The sequence below is a fragment of the Dipteris shenzhenensis genome, chromosome 19 (genome assembly GCF_047967505.1).
Source record: "Dipteris shenzhenensis isolate YYH24624 ecotype China chromosome 19, Dip_SZ_1.0, whole genome shotgun sequence".
NCBI classification, from domain to species: domain Eukaryota; kingdom Viridiplantae; phylum Streptophyta; class Polypodiopsida; order Gleicheniales; family Dipteridaceae; genus Dipteris; species Dipteris shenzhenensis.
The window spans coordinates 754,504-776,813 of NC_141614.1; the positions used below are offsets into that span (position 1 = coordinate 754,504).

The following is a 22,310-nucleotide window of genomic DNA, read 5'->3' on the forward strand; positions in this document are numbered from 1 at the left end:
CATACATCTAGTGTTGCCAGGATGTGTTTCCATTCCAAGGGTTCAAACTCTAGTTCTGGGCAAGGTTTCGGGACATAAGACTCATTATTAGTTGGTCTATCCATATCACACTCCTCTTTCAAAAGACTACCACATTCAGATACCCCACACATCCAAACATGCATTTTAGCATTCATCCATGCAGGTAGCTCAGTTTCAACAGTGGTAGCCGAATCAAAGTCTTGGACTGACGGTCAAGCCACATCTCGATAGCTATGATACTTGAGGTTTATCCAAGTAGTCACACCTATTTGCCATAGATATATGTAGTCGTAACCCCAATCGTGAATCATCTTGAGTTGCTGCATAAACGGTCTTCCTAATATGATGTCATACATGGGTTTCTTCCCAAAATCTACTATGGCAAAAGTATGTTCATACTCAACTCCACATGAATTTACAGTTAGAGGTTCTGCACCTTCCAGATGCTTATCACTTCCTACTTAGGCTCACTCACCATTTGCACAGGCCCTTTGTTGTGGGATTGGCCTCCCATACAACTACCAAACTCGGATTCTTAGTGCACCTCTAGGGTCTCCTGGCTTTTCCCCACCTTCCACAACTTTGGCATATTTTCCTGCTCCACGACTTTTCCAGCATGGCCGACCACACATGCTTTCTTGTATATAAGTATGGGCAGGGTGCCTTCTAGTCAGTGTGTTGTATGCATTGTACAGAGTTGCCTACTAGATATAAAGCTTGCGAAGGCTTTCACATCTCTCTCTTGAGAGTGCTCTCAACGGAAGCAAGAACGGAAGAGGGAGAGAGAGAAACAGAGAGCCACACAAGTTTTGGTGGGTGCAGAACCACCCTAATCTTCTTTTTCATTCATTTGTATATGTGTTTGAGTATTGTACATAACCAGGGTAAAGGCACAATGACCTTTAAACCCCCACAACCTCCCACTTAAAGGACAATGTGCCTTTAAGGGAGAACAACCAGTGAGCATACTATCCAATGCCCATCAATACACGACAATACTCAAACTGCTGACTATGTAGACTCTTCGTCAGCATATCTGTAGGGTTATCATCTGTATGAACCTTGACAAGCTCTATGCGCTTGTCCTCAAGTACCTCCCTAATGAAATGGTACCTGACCTCAATGTGTTTGGTCTTTGCATGAAAGACCGGATTCCGTGCTAGCTGAATAGCACTCATGGAATCACTATGCAATGTCGGTACACCTGTATGAATCCCCAAATCTCCCACTAGCCGATTAAGCCATATAGCCTCCTTGCAACCCTCTGTGGCTGCAACATACTCAGCCTCTATGGTAGACAAAGCAACGCACTTCTGTGCGTGAGACATCCACGACACTGCACCACCTGCAAAGGTGAACACATAACCAAAAGTGGATCTCCTACTATCCACATGCCCTGCATAGTCTGAATCTGTGTACCCAAGTACACGCACGTCTCCTTTACCAAAGCAGATGCACATCTCCTTGGTACCCTTCATGTACCTCATGATGCACTTAACTGCCTCCCAATGCCTCTTTCCTGGATTAGCCATATACCGGCTAACAACTCCCACTACAAATGCAATGTCTGATCTAGTAGCTATCATAGCATACATAAGACTACCAACTACTGATGCATAAGGAACCTTGGCCATCATGGCCCTTTCCTCATTTGATTTGGGACTATCTATATGACTCAGTTTCACATATGGAGGCAATGGAGTACTCACTGCCTTCCCCCCCTCCATATTGAAATGTTGCAATACTTTTGTAACATACTCTTTTTGTGAAAGCCAAAGGAGTTTCCTACTCCGATCACGCGTGATTCGCATACCAAGAATGTGACCTGCAAGTCCCAAATCCTTCATATCAAAGGCCTCATGCAACTTGGCCTTTAATGCATCTAGCTCATAAGTATTCTTGCTAGCCAATAGCATATCATCCACATATAGTGCCAGGATTATCAGGCTACTATCCTTAGCCCTTTTAGTATAGAGGCAGTGATCGATTTCACTCCTTCTAAAACTGTGGGACCGAATGAAAGCATCAAACTTCTGATACCATTCTCTAGGCGCTTGCTTAAGACCATAGAGACTCTTCTTCAACTTGCAAACTAAATGCTCTTTGCCCTTTTCTTCAAATCCTTTTGGCTACACCATGTAAATTTCCTCATGCAAATCCCCATGCAAAAAAGCTGTCTTGACATCCATCTGCATAAGCTCCATATCCTCTGATGCCACTAGTCCAAGCATGCATCTAAGTGTGGTCATCTTCACAACCGGAGATAATATCTCATCAAAGTCCACACCCTTCTCTTGCTTGAACCCTTTAGCGACCAAACGGGCCTTGTACCTAGGCACATCATCACCTGTGACCTTCATTTTGTAGACCCATTTACATGGCAATGCTTTCTTTCCATGTGGCAAAGAAACCAACTCCCAAGTCTTATTCTTCATAAGTGAACTCATCTCTGATTGCATAGCATACTCCCACTTGCATTGATCCTCGCACATCATAGCCTCTCTGTAGCAAGAAGGCTCCCCGCAATCAGTAAGCATCACATAGTCTACCCCTGGAACAAACCTATCAGGCGGTCTAGACACTCTAGATGATCTTCTCAAGGGCATTTCAGCTTGCTGTCCCACCTGCATATCAGCCACATTTGGCTCATCATTTCCACCAATAGATGATCCATCATCTACCCTTGATTGTATACCTGTGGGAGTACTTGGTGGTACCATTTCTTACACATTTGGTGCATGGACAGGTTGCTATCTATCAACATATGTAGGTGGATTCACATCCTGGAAAGTGATTCTCGTCATTTCCACATCCCTCATGGGTGCCTTATGCATCTTCTTCTCATTGAAGACTACATCATGGCTGCATATGATCTTCTTTGCTTCTGGATCCCAGAGACGATAGCCCATCTCTCCACTTTCACCATAACCCAGAAAGATGCATTTCCTAGACTTAGGATCTAGCTTCTTTCGAAGCTCTTTTGGCACATGTGCATATGCCTCACACCCAAATATATGCAAATGAGAGTAAGAGGGCTTCTTGCCACTCCATGCCTCTTTAGGAATACCACCATCCAATCTCTTACTAAGTGATCTATTGATCACATGCACTGCAGTCTTCATTGCCTCAGCCCAAAAACCACCAGAAAGGCTTGCATCAGAAAGCATGCATTGCAACCTTTCTTGAATGGTACGGTTCATCTTTTCTGCAACTGAATTTTGCTCTGGAGTACGATGGGATGTGAAAACCAGCATCATCTAGGTGACCCACTGAAATAAGACTCTTGGTCAACTTAGGCACATGTCTCACATGTTTCAAAATAAATGCAGACCCATTTGCAAAAGAAAACTTTATGTCGCCTACTCCCACTATGTCACATGCATAGTCATTTCCAAGATGCACGCGACCTGTCTTTCCACTGTCATAAGTGGAGAACCATTCCCTATGGGGAGTAACATGGAATGAAGCACCAGAATCCAATCCTAGGAATATGCATCATCTGAAGTGGTAAGCAACTCTGCAGATAAACTAGACATGAAGAGAACGTCATTGTCACTATCATGTATAACTACATTGATCTCCTCGATCTTCACTTTTCCTTTGTCCTCCCTTGGACTCTCTTCCTTTTTATTTGCACCCCAATTTGCATTATTTTTCTTATCCTTTTGCTCTCTTTTCAGCTTGTAGCAATCCTTTTTCATATGGCCCTTCTTGCCACAATGGTAACACTCAATGTTCCGTGCCCTGGATTTGCTACAAGACTTCCCTCTTTCTTGGGATTTCCCCCTAAACTGTGATCTGCCCCTTTGCACATTTAAGGCTGCATCCTGCTTGTTGCCATCCATAGACTTCCGTCTAATCTCCTCAGCCAACAAGCTACCCACAACATCATCAAATTTCAGTACTCCACCAGGTGCAGAGTTACTGACAACTGTACGGAAGGTATCCCATGAGGATGGCAATGAACATAAGAGAAATATTGCCTTAGTCTCCGCATCAAAATTCATCTTTTGAGCCTGAAGCTGGCTGAAAATAATATTGAATTCATTCAAGTGAGAAGCAATGGAGACCCCTTCCTTCATCTGCAGCTCAAACAACCTCTTCATGAGGTAAACTTTATTAGAGGCAGTTTCCTTTTCATAAGTGGCACACAGTTTCTTCCACAAATCTTCCATAGTCTGCTCATTTACTCTTGTGAAATAAACTTACTCTGCAAGATGAAGTCTAATAGTAGATTTTGCTAATGCATCCAACTCATTCCAATCATCCTCAAACATATTTGCAGGCTTAGCTTCAATCCCTGCCAAGGGTTTAATCTGCTTCTTTTGAATAAGCACATCCCTTATTTGTTCTTTCCACAAAGAAAAGTTTGTCCCATCAAACTTTTTAATGCTAAAAAACTCCTTTACAGACATGGAAGAGGACGCCATGATGCAAATGAAGCAAAAATCCCAAATGCTAGTGCCTACAAGAGAGAATCACACCAAATACTAGGTGCACCCAAATGTGTATGCCACAATAGAGTGAAATATCACCAAAACTCATGTCTCAAAGCATCTAACTCATGTGCATATACTATGCATCCATATGAGCAAATCTGGCCCAAAAGAAAATGCCAACTACAATGGCAATCCAAAATGCCAATAAGTGCCAAATGACTCAAGCATAAACACCGTCCACTGGCATATGCATTAATAATATCTCATCCAAGAGAGCATAGCACTATCAGTGCATCACCTGCAATGTGTCAAAGCTGTCCCTCAGCATAAAATAGCATCCATCTGCAAAGCATCCATAAAAATAGCATCCCACAAGGCAATTTGGGCCTATCAGCGCATCCAATAAGGACCGCAATGCATCCAAATGGCCTATAAATCATCCACTGCAACCCAATGCACACCACGAATGAGCGCACACTGCAACCAGAGTGATCTGCATAAGGTATGCTCAAGAAATCATAGTCCCACAGTAATGACTGCTACTGAAAATAGAACTTGAGATGCCTCAAAACATGGGTGCCCTTGCATAATCGGTCTCAGCAAGAAAATCTGCAAATATCTCTCTTCTGCTGGAACTCCAAAATCCCAACCGATGAGTGAGAAATGGGAGTCAACACTTATCCATTGCCATGTGGCATAAATCTAAGGTTTCAAAACCTTAGAATGAAAAATGCATAACAGAGAGACGAAATCGAATACACAGAGAGCTATAACTCTGAAAATCCTCCACCGAATCGCGTAAGAACTGACAGGTAGGGGTTTTTGGGCGTCCGAAACGCAATGGGATAGACGCTTTTGGAAACCGTGGTCTCAATCACTGGGTCCAACACATGGACTGAAAAACGTTTTTGGAAACAGAGCTGTTTGTAAACTCCACCGGAGTTAGAATGATGAGCAACATAGAAGTATTAGGACCTCCTGAGTCCACCGGAATTGACAGATCTGCAAATGGTTGCTCCAAACTTGAGTTCCAACACCCGGGCAGAAAAACGCAGAAACTGACACAGTGAGTCAGAAATCCAATGAAATGATCCTAGATTCAAGAATGAAGGTGTTTCCAAGCTCCTGAAGTGAAGTGGATACCAAAAGCAAGCAATAGTTGCCTCTACAAGTCAATACGGAGTCTCTGTCATCGAACGGAACAGGGAAAAGCTCAAAAAACGACTTTTTCTTTGAAAACACTTAACAGGCTCTCAAAACCACTTCGCAAAACCAAAGTGACTTTTCCAAGGGTTCCTCCAAGGTCTCTACACACTTGGATGCAAGTAAAGTCACCCACAAAGCTTCCCACAGAGCTTCTCCTTCCTCCCACAGAGCTGCTGAGCTTCAAGCATTCACGCACGCTCAGCTAGATCACTCGGGCTCTGATACCAGTTGAGAGTGCTCTCAACGAAAGCAAGAACGGAAGAGGGAGAGAGAGAAACAGAGAGCCACACAAGTTTTGGTGGGTGCAGAACCACCCTAATCTTCTTTTTCATTCATTTATATATGTGTTTGAGTATTATACATAACCGGGGTAAAGACACAGTGACCTTTAACCCCCACATCTCTCTCTTGCATTTCTCTATCCATCGTCTTATTCTATTTTCCCTTTCGCTACTCACTTGGTATCAGAGCACCGAAAACGCTGATCTGCCATCATCATCAACTTGGGAGCTTGCAGCTTCGTTTTGGAGGACTTCTTCAAATCTGCGTTTTTTAGCACCTGCATTTTCAGCATCTGTGTTTTGCTGGGAGTTGCGTTTTTCTCAACTACCTACGTGTTGGTGACTTGTGTCTTCCATACTAGGCCACTATGGAGATTTGCATTTTCCGGAGCTACGTTTGCTGGAGGCTGCGTTTTGCTACTGCGTTTTGTGGAGTACCTTCTTCTTCAAACTTCTTGCCCTTTCTACCCTCTTCCCACCCAGACTTCACCCTCTTTTGCTTTCCCTCCCTCCCTTACCCTTTGCATTTGTCGCATTCAGGGGGGGCTTCTTGGCAGTTTGTGGTTGTTTGGCCGTGATGCGGCTTCAAATCTTCTTCACACATGTGAGACGAGCGATCCTTGGTTGGGACTGGCACATATGTGTTTGCTATTGCAAACGGTGCATAAGCCCTAGCTGTTTTGTTGCCAAAGTACACCCTATCAAATTCCCAATCAATTTACGCCTGATACTGGCATTGCCATGCTTTTCCTAGGATTATCTGAGATGCTGAATACTCTGGAGGCAAAACATGAAATACTAAATAAGATGCAAAAGGTCTTCTTTGAGTCTACCTCACAATCAATAATCTACAAGGGTGGGAAGGTTAACTAAGAGTCTTGGCAAGCTTCCTAAGCACATTAGCACCTTAAGAACTAAGCTCGGATTAATAAGCTAGGCTAAAACTAATCTATGTATGCATCTAACATGAATCCCTCTTTTATTCATTAGACACACACATTGATTAAGACTTAACCAAAGCTTAATCTAGCACGTGGCTTTGTCTATAGGCTATTGCTAACAAGACTAACAAGCTTCCATAGCCAGTACACCCTAATCAATCACTAATTATGAGAAAATCATTAACATTTCACTAATCCTACATCTAATTATTATTAAACAAGATTAGCATTGAAACGAAGAGCTAAACACAAGGAAGAACCTTGTTCAATCGGTGCTCGAATCTGAGACTCGGTGCAAGAGTAGTGAATGCAAGAATTCCCGCGTGCTCGCGGCTTATCTTCTTCTTCACTCAAAAACTTACATTAAAAAATAAGCATTTTTACTTATATACCGTCTTTCCGACGTAGCCGCCCAAACTTGACCGACCTAGATAAAAAATAAGTTTTTACAAATTGAAAGCTTCAAACCCCAGATGTATATATGTTGATAGGGCCTCTATGAGATAAGATCACCAATATTTTGCAAAACATACATAGGTTATGCAAAGGATGTATTCTGTAGGATATTTTTGGTTGTCCATTGTACAATTGTATCAATATCATGAAGAAGGTTGTCCATTGTACAATTGTTGACCACAAAATAATCTATGAGGAATTACCAGAAAATCACGCGATACATATCATTTTTTGCATGTATGTCTATGTATATGTATATGTATATGTGTTTGTATATGTATAGGTATATGTATATGTATATGTATGTGTATATTTAAGTTTATGTATATGTATATACATAATGTAATATATATATATATATATATATATATATATACATGTACATGTATTTTAGGTATATGTCTATATATACATACATACGTACATACATACATATATACATATATATATATACATATATATATATATATATATATATATATATATATATATATATATACACAAATACATATACATATACATATACATATACATATATATATATATTACATATATATATGTGTGTGTGTGTGTGTGTGTGTGTGTGTGTGTGTGTGTGTGTGTACACAAAAATACTTATATATAAATACACACACACACACACACAGACATACATACATACACGTATGTATGTATGTCACACACACACACACACACAAACATATATATATATATATATATATACACACACACACGTATGTATGTATGTATGTGTATGTGTATGTATGTATGTACATGTATATGTATGTACACACACACACACACACACACACACACACACACACACACACACACACACACACACACACACACACATATATATATATACATATACATACATATAAATAAATATATATATTATATATATATACATATATATATGTACATATATATAAATATATAAATATATGTACATATATATAACTACACACACACACACACACACACACACATATACATATACATATACATATACACATATATATGTATTCGAGGTCTGGATTACACCGCTCTTTTTGCGTTTGATGGGGCTTAAGTCTAGCTTCCTAGGCTTCAAGCATGGCATTCATAGGCTCAAAAACCTTATCTACTAGCACACTTCTCCCAAATTGGACATTATATGCTTTAGGAGCACCGGAGCGGAGTTTGGTTGGCTGGCCTCATCAGCAGGCTTGGATTTGTTCTCGTTCTCGGCTTGAACAACCAACTTTGCCTCTTTTTGTCTGCTCGCCTTTCTTCTACCCCGTCTAGCTCCCCACGAGTTTCTATGGCTTTTACGTCTCTGGCTAGAGGACTCTGCCTCGTTGTCTACGTTATTCGCTCCATCTTTTACGGCCTGAGCTCTCATGATCATGTCTATTGGGACCACTCACTCTTTCTCTAGCATGTTTGGTGACGTGTTAACACCAATCGATGTGACTTGTTTGCCCTTGCAATCTAGATTTCTAGACAGTCCGCAAACAAGTGTGTGACCGCACACTTGCCACAATAACTTCTACATGTAGGAGCTCGATACTTTGGGTAATCCTTCCTTATGGCATGTCACCTATCGGAGGCAGAAATTATGCTATGTAGTAGTTGACCTCCGGGAAACACTTGCTCTTTTATAATATGTATATAGATGAGAGAGAGGAGTCTCCTCTTTTGTATTTAAGTAGAATTGAATCATAGCCTTTAATAAGGGCACATGGGGTATGTGAATGGACCAATGATAAAATCTTTTTCTAGGAAAAAGAAAAACCTTATTTTTCTCTTTATGAGTCTCACCTATGCCTTTTTTTTGTTTTTTGTTTTGAGAAACCGGAACTTTAAATTACTGAAAAAGGTTGCAAAAGGCTATGAGGAAAGTCCAGAGCAAGACTGTTACAAATCAATTCCCAAAAGGTAAAAATGAGGCAAAGCCATCTAGCAAGTACGGAGACGACTAACGGGATGGCTGTTTCTAGCGAGCTTAAAGTGGTAAAGGGTATCCTATCTGGTTGAGGAAGAGTATGGGGGTGACTTTGTTCTTTATCCCAAAGGATTAGGGGTCTTCTTTGGGAGAAAGAACACAATCATGTAGTTGTTTTCTCTTGTACTATGAATAGCCATGTCGACAATGGGTCTTCGAGGTTTATACCATTGTGGGGGCATAATTTTGCTACTTTGAAGTTCCCTTAAGTTGTAAATCATCTTTTACCATCTTCTGCATGCCTTTGCCCTTTGGGCAAGGAAAAAAAAGGGGGGGAAATGAACGGTCTAAAACCATTCAGTAGGCCTGTCCTAAAGTTATTGAAGTGTAAGATAATGAGTATCTACTGCTTTTAATAAAGTGGTACGAATTTTAAATAGTACAAAAAATGCAAAAAACTTTCTAAAATTGAGCCGAATCGTTACTAAGACCGGGTTCACACGAGCCCGACGGAAATGAACCATTTTCTCACTTCCGTTCGGGCTATAGTTCACATGAGGTGGAAGTCTTGCACATAATTTGAGAGGCACCTAGTTATTGCAGCGATTTTCGGATGCTCATTGGATGCGCGAGAGTTTGATTCCTTATGTGCCCCACCAATTTTCCCTTTTGAGGGTGGAAGAAGTTTCTTCTGAGGGGTGAAGATCAGGAGAAGTATGGTGGCCCCATAAGACTGCACTTTTTTTTTTCAAACCAAGGAAGTTCTTCCGATGTGAACCCTGACTTAGGGTGTTTACACACCAAATCCGCGCCTGCCAGCGTTAGCTTGAGTTGAGCGGGCAGGATTCACACCTAATAAGATGCCAGTGGACACATTATTCACATTCAATGTATGTAGCCTACGTGATTATCCAAGTGTCGTTAGATCATGAGGCGCGGAGTTCAAATCTTGTCGTTTACTTCACTTCCTTTTGGGCGCCTATCGGGCGGGCAATATTGTCCGTCCATACTTTTGGGCGTCCCTAAAAAAGAGGAACAAATGGTCTTCTTACATATGGCTGCCACGTTTGCATGTCCACGGACGGCGGACGGCCAGTGTGTAAGTACCCTTAGCATGCCTAAGGGCCTTAGCACATGGATGGGGCTAGCATGGGTTTAGGATGGGAATCTTTTTGTTACACCCATCCTAGACCATTTTAGGATGGATTTAGAATGGAAGTAGCCACTTTTTCTCCCATCCTGAACCATGGCCTCTACACCCTGGCAACCAAAATGGTTCCCTTTTTTTAGGGATTCCAAAACATGTGAGGATGACAAGTGTCGTTGTCCCCACCACCTAAACACATGAAATGATGCCATGTGTCCTCTTCCTAGCTGTTTTTTTGTTAGCATACGGTGGGATGGAAATAGGATAGAAATGGGACCACTTAAGCCCCTAAGGGCAGGCCAAAAGAAGGCGTTCGTCGATATGTGGCTATTAGCTAAAGGCGCGCGTCAGATCATGCATCGGTGTTGCTTTAAAACGAATCAATCTCGAAAACATGCTTCGATTGTCCGCCTTAAGGCCGTCCTTAACACAAGCAGTAGGTATTTCTTCCCGCGCTTCTTGGCGTTCCAGCTCCTCCAGCAACATGAGCAGCACGACCAAGGACCAGCTCAGCAACCAGGAGAAGGTGGAGAGCTTGCAGAGCATCCTCCAAGCCACCAGTCAGTATGACTTCCTCTTTTTCATCTTAGAATTCGCTTAGCTTCAGCCGGTCTCATGAGCACGGCTGTAGGATTAATTGTATAACACCTTGGCTAGGAAGCAGGAATGTCCGAGTTCCCATCCTTGCACTGTTAATAGGAAGTGCTGCTCATGTTAAAACTCTCTGGTTTATGCACGCGATACAATCAAAGTGTTGCTCCTAAGTCAATTCTCTACCTAGGGTCTACACCTTTGGACCTATAGTTTTCAGATGATTTGATTTGATGCTTGTTCTATGCACTTAGATTTGTACGATGGAAGCATTTTGTTTGACTTGTGGATTGATGGAAGTTTTTTGAGTTTGAGATTGAGATGGTCGATAGATGTGACGGTGATGATGATGATTGTTATCATAAGCATGGTAAGAAAGGCACAGCAAGGTAGTCTAGCATTGTAAATGGTAATGAAATCTCGCTCTCAACAGCAAGCAGTAGCTCAGCTGGTTGCATAGCTGGCTCCCAGGCCCTACTTGAGGGGAGTGTCTCCACCTTAATGAGGCTGGGACGGTAAATTTCGTTGCACCAAATAAAAAAGTCTCTCTCTCTCTCTCTCTCTCTCGTGCATGCACGTACTCACACTCGTTTTGGATGGATGATCTTAGAGTGGCAATAAAAGGGATAAAATAACCGTAAGGTAACATGCTATTGCGAAAGTTTGCTGCAAGAGTGGCAATGAAAGGATGTAGGGTTAATGCAATATCTCTCTCTTTTGTCATCTTATAGTTAGTTGTATGTTATAAGATTACAATATGGGTTCATGGAAGTTCATATGATTGTTGCAAATGCAAGTACAATTATGATCATTATGAACAATACTATATGCTCTCAAAATGACAGTCAACTGCAAGGCTGGGCCTTACAACCTACTCCTGTAATAGTATGAATTCAAGTCCCGTCGTATGCATGATGGATGATCAACAGAGGTCCAGTGTGTGGACATTATATTTTTGTAAGACGAGGAACTGGACTGATTATTAAGTAAATTTTGAATCTTATGTTGGAACATGTGCTTCTTATGCTGAAACATTGAGACTCTCAGATATGACAATTTTTACTGACATGGAACAGGAAAACAGAATGTGGGATATGGGGAATGGGGATGGTGTGAGATGGACATTCCCTGTCAGTATGTAGGAACATGAAATGGATCGCGCAACGAGAAGAAACGTCCTTTTTTGTTACGTCCCTGCCTCAAAATAGCCATTCCCCAATCGCTATGGATGACTTGTTAGTCTACAATGTTGTTGAGTACCGCAGACATTTGGTAGACAGGCTAAAGGAGGCAAGGCAAATAATCGAGTCCTACAATGAAGCAGACTCTATGTTTTAGATGTACAAGGCTGCATCGTTACCCTCCCCCTCATACATTAACTGGCAGACTCCATGTGGAAGCCAGCACAATGTTCCCCAATGAAGCCTAGGTGCAAAACTACTCTCTGGAAGATCTGGCATGCAATTGTCCGCATAGCAGCTGTCTCTTGGTAGTTGCAAATTCTCCTAGCAACACCATCTGTCTTATATAAGATCTTGTATAGAGGCTGTCATGCTTCATTTCAGCAAGCCAAATCCCCATTGGTTCCTTTGTGGTCGGCAAGAGTCTGAAAGATCCCTCCAAAAGTCTTAGCAAAAGCGCTCTGAAAAGTACTGCCTCCATCCAATGCCTAAACCGCAAAGGTAGCCATTCTGAACGTCTTAAGACAACTACCCATCCCACTTACACTGCACCGAGGAAAATCATGGGGGATGGGTGCGCTTTACAAGGGTTGACCACTCCCACTCTATGCGTCTTAGGATAACTTTGTGAGAGCATGGCCCTCTCAAATCCAAAGTACAGAAAATCCAAAGCCTCCGTGCTATCGAGTTGGTCATACATGCATGTATCAGTATTATTTTGACAAGCCACCAATCTATCCCTCTGCCAAGGCTGGGTGTAAATCTCCACCTTAGACTGTTATATCCTGGTAATTTGAAACCCTCTAGTACTTCGAAATACATGTCCTCCTTTGATCCCATCTGGCGATGAGAGGTATCCCTAACTCAGTATCCTTTATCTCTACCGATTTATCCTGATGCCCCTCTTTGTATCCAACCTGGTTGCAAGTGTCATATTATCCATGCCCCCAGCAAATTTTCCCCAAGATTGAAGAGTGTGCAGGTATCCAAGGTGACCCAAGAAATGTGGGTCCTCTGTGAGGTGGCACCAACTCAATGAAACTTGTAAGCTCTTCCCATATCATTAGTATGGCACAAAGCAAGGACAAGCAGGGTGACCTGAGTGGGCCTTTTGTCCAATGAATAGATTGAATCCACTACTGTGTTTGATTCTGTGCTGTCAAAGCCCTCAAGTGTAGTTGTAGGGGATGCATGCAAAAGCACCAAAAATGCTGTCTTGGTTTTCCAAAGACAGTTAGACATGGAATGTCTTGAAAACATTGAGTTTTAGCACGCCAGAAGAAAATACACAGAGAGTGTGGTGAAGGAGAAATTCATTGCACATGACCATTTCCAACTTGCTCATGTCCAAATGTGTACAATCTGCTTGTATGATCCCCTCAAGTCTTTGCTTTTCTGTCGTTTTTATAGCATATTGTATGTCTGGTGACATGATGTTACATCAATGGGATCATTCCATTTCTTGCTTGGATTAGTTTCATCTAACATAGCTCTCGAGCTTACATTCAAGAGGATTCCAAGGTTGGTCCCCTTTTGTGTGATGCCACAGACTATCAACCTACCCAGCAACGCTAGCTTTGCACCTCTGGATTGTTGTCGTCCAAGTGTTATTCATGCTTTAAGACAGTGATAGTACGACAACACACCCTTGGACTTGGTATCTCTAGAAGAACCTGGTTGAGGACTAGAGCTGGGCCTGCCAGGCTGAGCTATGTGCCACTCCAGTACACCAACTGCCTTTAGATGGAGATAATTGGTTCAAGTTGCTGCAATGTCAGTGCCTATCTGCAAATTTGGTTAAAAATATTATGATCTCTATGCAGCCAAGTGAAATTATGCTCTTTTTGGATGTCAAATTCCTAGAATGTGAAGTGGGAGTTTTGCTACTGCTGTTTTGCGGAACGAAAGCTTACAAGCTGCTAGAGAATACACAAAACCATGTATCTTCATCAAAGTGCATCCCTGCCATATGATGTGAAGATATCAACATCTTAGTCAGACAAAGTCAGCACGATATGGATGGGGGAGAATTTCAAATAACCTAAGATGCCAAAGTGGTATATCAGAGCCGATATTCTAAACAGACAAAAATCTGCCATTTGCAACTTTTCAAGTAAAATCAAAGCTAGCACATGGATTGAAAATTTTCTTTCCATCTTGCACATCTAACATCAGCAATTTGTCTCCATTGCAAATAAGAATCCTAGAGGCTTCTAGAAGACAGCAGACCAGAGTGCCACAGTTTCTTCAAGCATTTACACCACCAAGGCAGAGATTGATGCTCCACATAATGTTGCAAGATTACTTTGCAAGGCTGCACATACATGTGCAGCTGTCAATTGAGGTAGAGTGGTACCAGAAAAATTATAATCAGCATGAGAAGGGGAATTCTGAAAGAAAACATTGGCAGGAATGGCTGTAGCATATCATGAAATTTATGCCAAAAGGGACAATAGTGCATGCCAATATGATATTAAGGAAAGCATGTGACCATGTCATCCACAACATCATTCATGACATGGATGCTATGTGGTGAGAGGAGATAATCATGTCTTTGTTACTTAAAAGGAAGCAGCTTAGATAGCACGGCATTCTGATGTATGCTCTCTAAACAAGAAGAATTAGAGGCTTGATCCCTCAAGTGATAAAAGAAGTAATGTTCTCAAAGTCCTGAGGAGCTTCATGGTATAAAGGCAACCTTTGATTTGCCCAAGAAATGAATCAATATAGCTTACTAGGAAGAATTTCTAATGTCTAAATGTGGCTGTTTATGCACGCTCATAGAGATAAGGCATCATTTGCCTCCAAGGTTGTGGTTGAAAAGCGTAGGCAGCCAATATAGAAACTTTTTTGACAATGATATACTTATGCATGTGAAGATATTGAGCGCAACTTTCTACTTGGGACTACATGCTTTATTTATGCTTCTCATCTCAAACTCCTTTATCCAATTTGGTCTTCTAGGAGCTCCATGGCATTCATTATGAATGAGCTCAAACCTATATGATGGAGGCAAGAAGAATTGCACACGAGTCGCGATATACAACGGCCAACTAGAGAGATTCTGATAGTACCAACCGAGTTATAGTATAAATTGACCAAGCTATAGGATATCCCAAATGGTGGATAATCAATTAGGGGTTCTCACCTCTCCCAGCCAAAGTAAAGCATACCACTTTTTTGGTTGCATAGGAATCAACTTGCATTTTTTAAAATTATTATGTAGTTCAATCAATTCGAGGGCTTGCTAGGGATCTAGAATTGTCTACCCCTTCGTGTCCAGTGGAGGTGGTGAGGTATACACCATAGTGACGAGAAATTGTTTTGTTTGTTTCATCCTTTCACGCTTTTTTAGGTCTCGTTTTGTTTGATTGTGAAATTTGAGTTGAAACATGGAGGTTTCAAAATAACTCTTGTAAATACACTAGTTTACAAGTACCTTACTACTTATTGCATGTTGCACTTGGGGGTGATGGCTCACTTAAGAAGCATGGTCAAGAAATCCTTGTGGGGACGTTCCCATGGTTTACATGATACTAGAGCTCATGTCTAGTGATCGAGAGTTATTATGCCACGCCAAGATGGGGACCTAGGGATTATAGATCCTGAGATGCAAAGCAAAGAACTACTTACCAAGCTCATTGTTAGAGGCCTGTTTCCTAGAAATGAGTCTTGAAAAGCTTTCATGTCATCTGTCGACCTTGGTGCCACGTTTTAGGGTCCTAGATGAGCATTTTTGGAGGTAAGAGTTACCATATTATCTTTATAGACGCTACTCTTTCCTTGTTACATGTCTCCCCTTTCCACTCTTAGTCTTGCAGAATTGGGTTTCTATGAGAGGGCCATGGTTCATAGAGCCCCCAAGGACCCAAGAGGAAGTTAAGTGGCAGATACTCATTTGGAATTCTTATGTTAGAGATGTTGAGGACAAACAATTGGAAGAGAAGACACACATTAATTGGGACTCTGGTCCAGTGGTACATTGCTTACTTGATCCGTGGCATGACTAATGGATCGGGATCTCATGGTTGTCCACTTTGTATTGGATGAGGAGTGCGAGTAGGCACTATAGAGATAGAGCACGCTGTTCCGAAGGCCCGACACCAAATCATTAGAGGGGATATATTCATGCCACAACATTTAGGTTGGTCGGCATTTTTTATCCGATGGTCAGTGATTGTGAAATACTCGATGCTTTTTACGGCCGAAGAGGAGCAAGATTATAACTCGTTATAATTTTTTATGAGCTAATCACCACTTCATAATTATTCCACAAGCCGCAAACATAATCAAGACTTGAGATCAATGACATAGTTATCTCAACCGTTACAATGGATCGCACAACCGGTTATCTTCTCCTATGTTATGCACACAATAGTGTAAACCCTTGATGAAGGACTTTCAACTTTCCTTCTACTCCTTGCATTCTTGTATCCTTGATTTCATATGGTGGATTTTTTGAAGAGCGATCTCTACTCTTCGAAAGGGTTATGATAATCTTATTGCCTCTTCAAAGTGTTAGCTTTTATGCCTCTAGTGAAGAGAAAGCTTGCTATTTATATAGGTGAAGGGAATGCGTGCCTGTGGGACACCTCTGTGCCACATGTTACATGTGGTGATACTTTTCTGACAAGTGTTACATGTGGTGACACCTTTTTGCCAAGTGTTACATATGGTGACACCTTTCTGCCAAGTGTTATGCGTGGTGACACTTCTTCTTCTTCTCGAATGCCAAGTGTGATGTTACTTGGCCTCTTGCATGGCTGTCACATGTCTTGGCCACATCATCGCCATGCTAGTGCCATGTACTCACCACATAAGCAAATCTCCACATCAACCAAGCACCATGTCAGTGCCACATCAGCATGAAATGTCATTATGCCATATGTTCGCTTTTGTCAAAGGGTGGGTCTTTGGGTTTTTGACTGCCTGGATTTCAAATTTGGCATCTATTTTAGCACACTATATACTTCCATGATGACTTGTCAAGGCTTGTCTAGAAAAAAAAGCTTACTTGAGACTTGCAAGACATTTTTTGTGAGCAACCATCACCCGATGTTTCACAATGGATGTAGATATTATGATGCCAAATCATTCATTCGAAAAGCGCTCAATGTAATCCTTAAGGTTGGGAACATGCCCATTCACACTTCTCTTCATGTAAGAATTGAAGTGCATTCATATTCTCATTCTTCCTAGAGGAAGAACACTTAATCACTATACAAGTGCTTACAGGTTCCTACTAGGAGATAATTTCTTTACTTAAAGCTGGATGGTTACAAAGATGCCTCTCCGCACAGTAGGATCATGTATCAGGATGAGAAGCATATTCTTCTGGATCTTACTTAGTGCTGGGGCTGTGGGTTCCAAGGGAGGGCGCATGTGTTGATCCTCAGCTCTGACATGAGTATGCACCGCCCGATCTCTCAGCTATAGTGGGACCCAGAAAACTGGCAGCCCACATTGACTTCTCATGTGCGCTGCTTTTGTTCTTGGAGTACTTAGTAAAGATAGGTTGCATTTTGCAGATGCATCACCAAAGACAGCGCCTGACCAGTGTGCGCATTTGGCTACATGAGGGTAGGTCACATGCCTACCTTCATCAGTCCTGGTCCGCTCTTTGGGATTTTTGCTTTAGTTGGAGGATTCCCTATTTTTTGGTTGATTGCACACTGGGGTTTACAAGTTGGGAGTTGGGCCACAGTGACTGGACACGTCCAGATCTGCATCAGGTGTTCATTCCATGTCTGGGAGTCTATATGTCATTGCTTATGGACTAGCACATATGGTATGGTGTGCAGTGTTTGTGCTTTGAGAAGAGCGCGAGGGTGGCAGAGGAGCGGAGACATATTTTCATCTAACGATGGTCATAGTCTCACCTATTCTTCTCTTTTGTACATGGGAGCATATAGTGGCATTAGGCACCTCCTCATTGGTTCCTACTACACCTCTGATCTGTAGATGAAGGCCTTGAAAAGAGGAACCGAAATTTTGTAGGCCACATTTTTAAATATTGGGCGACAACAGGTTGTAAAGAACAGCAAAATAGTTCTGTGAAACACTCGGTAGTCGGGAGGTGGCTAACGGGAGAAAGTGGAAAACTAATGTTAAAAAATGAGCTGTAGTGAACATAAGCCTAGGAAAAACGTTAAATTAAGTTTGGGCAGAAAGTCTCGCATGAGAAGTTTCGTATTGTTTCGTGACGTTTCAATCTAGAAACATTTAGTGGCATTTCAAAGCCGTGACACGCATTTTTATTTCACAATGGCATACACAAACTGCACACATGCAGACAAACACATGCAAGTGCATATACATGCAGACATGCTTGCATTTGTCGTTATTTCACTCTTTTGATAACTTTCATGGCCTGCGCACAGAATCTTGGGACAAATGTTGGGTGGAAGATGTAACACCATGGGATCTTGGACATGTTACGCCCATTATTGCAGATCTTGTGCAAAAAAATGATCTTCCAGCAGGGCGAGTTCTTGTTCCTGGTTGTGGTTCTGTATGTCCTTTTCCTTTTTATCTGCCATGTGTCATCAGTGGTCAGTAGCTTCGCTTTTAGTCCAACTTTTGCACTAAACTGGATTATTTTGATGCAGGGACATGATGTAGTGGCCTTGGCAACTTCTGGACGGCATGTTACCGGATTGGACATTTCTCCAACAGCCATTGATCGTGCTACTAAGGTGAGTTAAGTACACTCACAGCTGGACCATCTTTACAATTTCTCTACATCTTTCCAGATACGAGTGTAAACATACATAAACTTAGTAATTATACAAAGAGTGGACTTTTTGTGGTCTATAGATGTGGACACATACAGACCCCAGCACGGTGGATTTTGTTTGCACGGACTTTTTTACTTACCAACCAGGAGCTCCATTCGACCTTATCTTTGATTACACGTAAGATTACGTTGTTTATATGCTGCTTCTGTTTGTGCAGTCATGTCTTCAATTCGTTGCATATGCTATGAGGTTTTCATATCAGGTGCCTCCCATTCTCTGGAGTTTAGTAGCAGGTTGTATGCCCAAGGTGATTTCATACAGCCAGTATGTAAGTTGCCTAGTGCCGACTGATTGCTAATTGAAGCCTGCTTATCCATTGCATATGGTTGTGCACCTTGCCCAAAGCTTGAACAAACTCTAGCTTTCTGAAAATTTTGCATGTAAGGAGGGAACGAACATCATCAAATTGTGAGGAGGGAAGGAGGGCACACGCAGATGTTGTTTTGGTTATGAGAGCAAGGAAAGTACGTGATCAAGACTTTGTATTGCTTTGTGCAGGTTTTTCTGTGCATTAGACCCGTCTATGAGGCCTCTCTGGGGATCCAAGATGGCAGAGCTGTTAGCTTCTGATGGTGAGCTGGTTACGTTGATGTTCCCGGTAATAGCTTTGCATTCCAGCCAAAGGATGAAAATACAGGCTTCTGTCTTTGTCCTCTACTCTAGTGCCCTAAGTCCAATGCAAGCTGTTTTTTTTTTCTTTTTTTTTTTTCCCCTGGGTTCTGTAGATGGATCAATATGAAGGTGGGCCTCCCTATGCTGTGTCGCTGGAATTGTGAGTGTTCTTTTTTGTTCTTGTATGACGGTACTTTTCACCAATGGCTCTTCATGGCATGACTTCTGAGTCTTGACAATACTTGCAGGTATGAGAAAGCTCTTCTTCTACACGGTTTTCAGTGCCTAGTTTTTCAACCAAACACTCTTGCCGTAGGCAAACGGAAGGTATACTCTTACATGCTCACCTCACAACTTGTGCATGGCCCAAGCCCAGGCATAATGGCAGGCATGAGGAAAAGGGTATATGCCTGCCCGCCAATCACGTATTTTGAATAAAACATAGGTTTTCTAGGCCTGCTTCTTGAACCCACTTGACGGGGATATTGAACCATCTCTGTCTGAGGGCTCTTGGCTGCCTGGTTGAAATGGCTAGTATATAGGGTAGAAATGTCTCCATTCGTGGACATGCGTAGTTAGGCTTGGTCCTTACCTTGTGAGGGTCCACAGCTTAGTGGTTTGGGCTCTCATGACCACCTACTGCGGGATGCATATTACTATCAGAAGGACCTCAGTTCTCTGTGTTTGACGAGCAGGGTCGGGAGTATTTGGGAAGGTGGAGACGGGTGACGACCAAGCTTTAAGGCATTCTTATGATGTTCCAACTCAATCTCCGAAATTTCAAGGAGTTCCATGTAATTTTTTGAACGGCCCGTAATGTGTTCAAAATTCATAATTGTTAATTTGCCCGCTCATAAATATGTACACACACACACACACACACACACACACACACACACATATTGTTGCAAGTATAAGAAAGATGCTACATATTCTTATTATAGCACTATTTACACAATAGCTTATTTACTTACAACATTTTATCAATATTGTAAACTTGATAAGAAAGATCCTACATATTCTTGAAATAGCATCATGCAATTGCACAATAGTTTACTTACACATTTTTATCAATACTTATGTTCATAACATAAATATATACCTAGCAAAGATGATTTATTTGAACCTCATCATTTATATCTCAAGTGTTTTAGCTCCTTAAAAAAACATTCCGTCCAACATCTCAAGTGTTTTAGTTCCTTAAAAAAATATTCCCTCCATGTGTATATGAATATATGCATCATACAACCGAACTTCCATAGATATCTCAAGTGTTTTAACTCCTAAAATAACATTCCACCCATGTGTATACGAATATATGCATCATACAACAAAACTTGAATACTTAGTGATGTGCAAGTATGTATATGTGTTATATGGATGCATGATTTCAAGTGATGTGCCTCTAATAAAGATTGTGTCATGACCCCTAACATCTTACTTTGTAGATGAACTTTTGAATACCAATGACTTCAGAGCAATCCAATGAAATTATGTCCTACACAGAACACAACCATATTAATTTGAAGAAATTATATTGTCACACATGCTTGAATTTCAACATAAAGCATATTACTTGGAATAAAATATGTAAAGAGTCTAGAGAAAGTCTTATTTTCCTAGACATTACATTTGGTGTCCTATTTGCTATGAAGTCCAAGAGTTTAATTATATTTTTGTGGACAAATAATATTGAAGTCTAGCATAAAATTATTTTTCTTTGAAGAAACCATAGAATTCAAGTTAAACCATTTTTTGTTGAACAAAATAGGTCTCAACCCAAGGTATAAACATATTTGTAGAGAGAAATTATATCTCAGTTCATCTCACCACTATATTTTGCTAAAAAAGTTATGATGCAATCTAGGTTGTAACCATGTTTTGTTGGAGAACTTATTTATAAGTCCAACTTACAACTATATTTCTTTGGAGAAATTATAGTATAAGACATGTCACAAATCTTATTTCGTCAAAAAAATTGTGTCCCAGGTTAGCTCAAAATTATATTTCTTTGGAGAAATTACGTTCTAACACAAGCTACAACCATATATTTTTGTAAAGATTAAAAGCTTCAACTTGAGCAAGAAGCATATTTTTTTAGAGAAAGACTCAGAGTGAAGTAGGCATGATAGTTTATTATGATGGCATGGAGATGGAGACTTGTCAAGAAGTTAATATTTTGTTTGTAGAGCACACATTTTGGGGCACTAAGTACTATTTGTTTTTCGGAGAAGATTGAGTATTCAACTATATCTCTCAAAAAATTATGTTGGAGCTTAGTAGAAGTCGTATATCTTCAACAGAATTACCCTAGAGTCCAAGTATATGTCATTTTTTTGGTGGAGAAATTAGGTCTCAACTTAAGTCACAACCACATTTTCTTACTTAAATTATATCTCAACCTAGCTCACCACTATATTCTGTCAAAGAAATTATGCTATAGTCTAGGCAGCCAACTATATTTTGTCAGAGAAATCATGTATAAGCTTAGCTCACAACCATACTTCTTCGAGTAAATTAGGTGACAAGATACAATCGTATTTTGTCAGAGAATTAATATCCTAGGTGGCTAGCTCAAAATCATATTTCTTTCGAGCAATTAGGTTTCAACATTATCATGCAATTGTACCATACACACGCATGTTGTACATATATTGAAGAGCATGTATGGGTAAATATCATGCAATTGTATCGGCCTACGCAAATAC

At 41.1% G+C, this 22,310-nt stretch overlaps 1 protein-coding gene across 6 annotated transcripts; it reads left to right on the plus strand.

The window, feature by feature from the left end:
• The first annotated feature begins 10,708 nt into the window (after window positions 1–10,708).
• Window positions 10,709–20,466, plus strand: LOC147889888 (putative thiol methyltransferase 2). Of its 6 annotated transcripts, none has more exons than XM_087390657.1 (8): window positions 10,709–10,981; window positions 18,574–18,704; window positions 18,802–18,888; window positions 19,010–19,107; window positions 19,489–19,588; window positions 19,716–19,762; window positions 19,851–19,929; window positions 20,298–20,464. In XM_087390657.1, the coding sequence occupies exons 1-8, from the start codon at window positions 10,816–10,818 to the stop codon at window positions 20,343–20,345; spliced, it is 756 nt and encodes a 251-aa protein (XP_087246783.1). In that variant the 5' UTR covers window positions 10,709–10,815; the 3' UTR covers window positions 20,346–20,464. The 6 variants fall into 6 exon arrangements, with proteins under 6 accessions (XP_087246783.1, XP_087246781.1, XP_087246780.1 ...); XM_087390656.1 differs by having other exon boundaries at window positions 10,724–10,947; window positions 20,298–20,466; XM_087390655.1 differs by having other exon boundaries at window positions 19,851–20,400.
• Window positions 20,467–22,310: the final 1,844 nt, after the last annotated feature.

What these genes read in the sequence shown, in the direction of transcription:
- LOC147889888 (XM_087390654.1), top strand. Translation starts at nt 10,743, where the DNA reads ATGTGGCTATTAGCTAAAGGCGCGCGTCAGATCATGCATCGGTGTTGC. An exon ending in AGCTCAGCAACCAGGAGAAG is followed by an intron (nt 10,948 to 18,573) that starts GTGGAGAGCTTG and finishes GCCTGCGCACAG; the next exon opens with AATCTTGGGACAAATGTTGG. An exon ending in TGGTTACGTTGATGTTCCCG is followed by an intron (nt 19,589 to 19,715) that starts GTAATAGCTTTG and finishes TGGGTTCTGTAG; the next exon opens with ATGGATCAATATGAAGGTGG.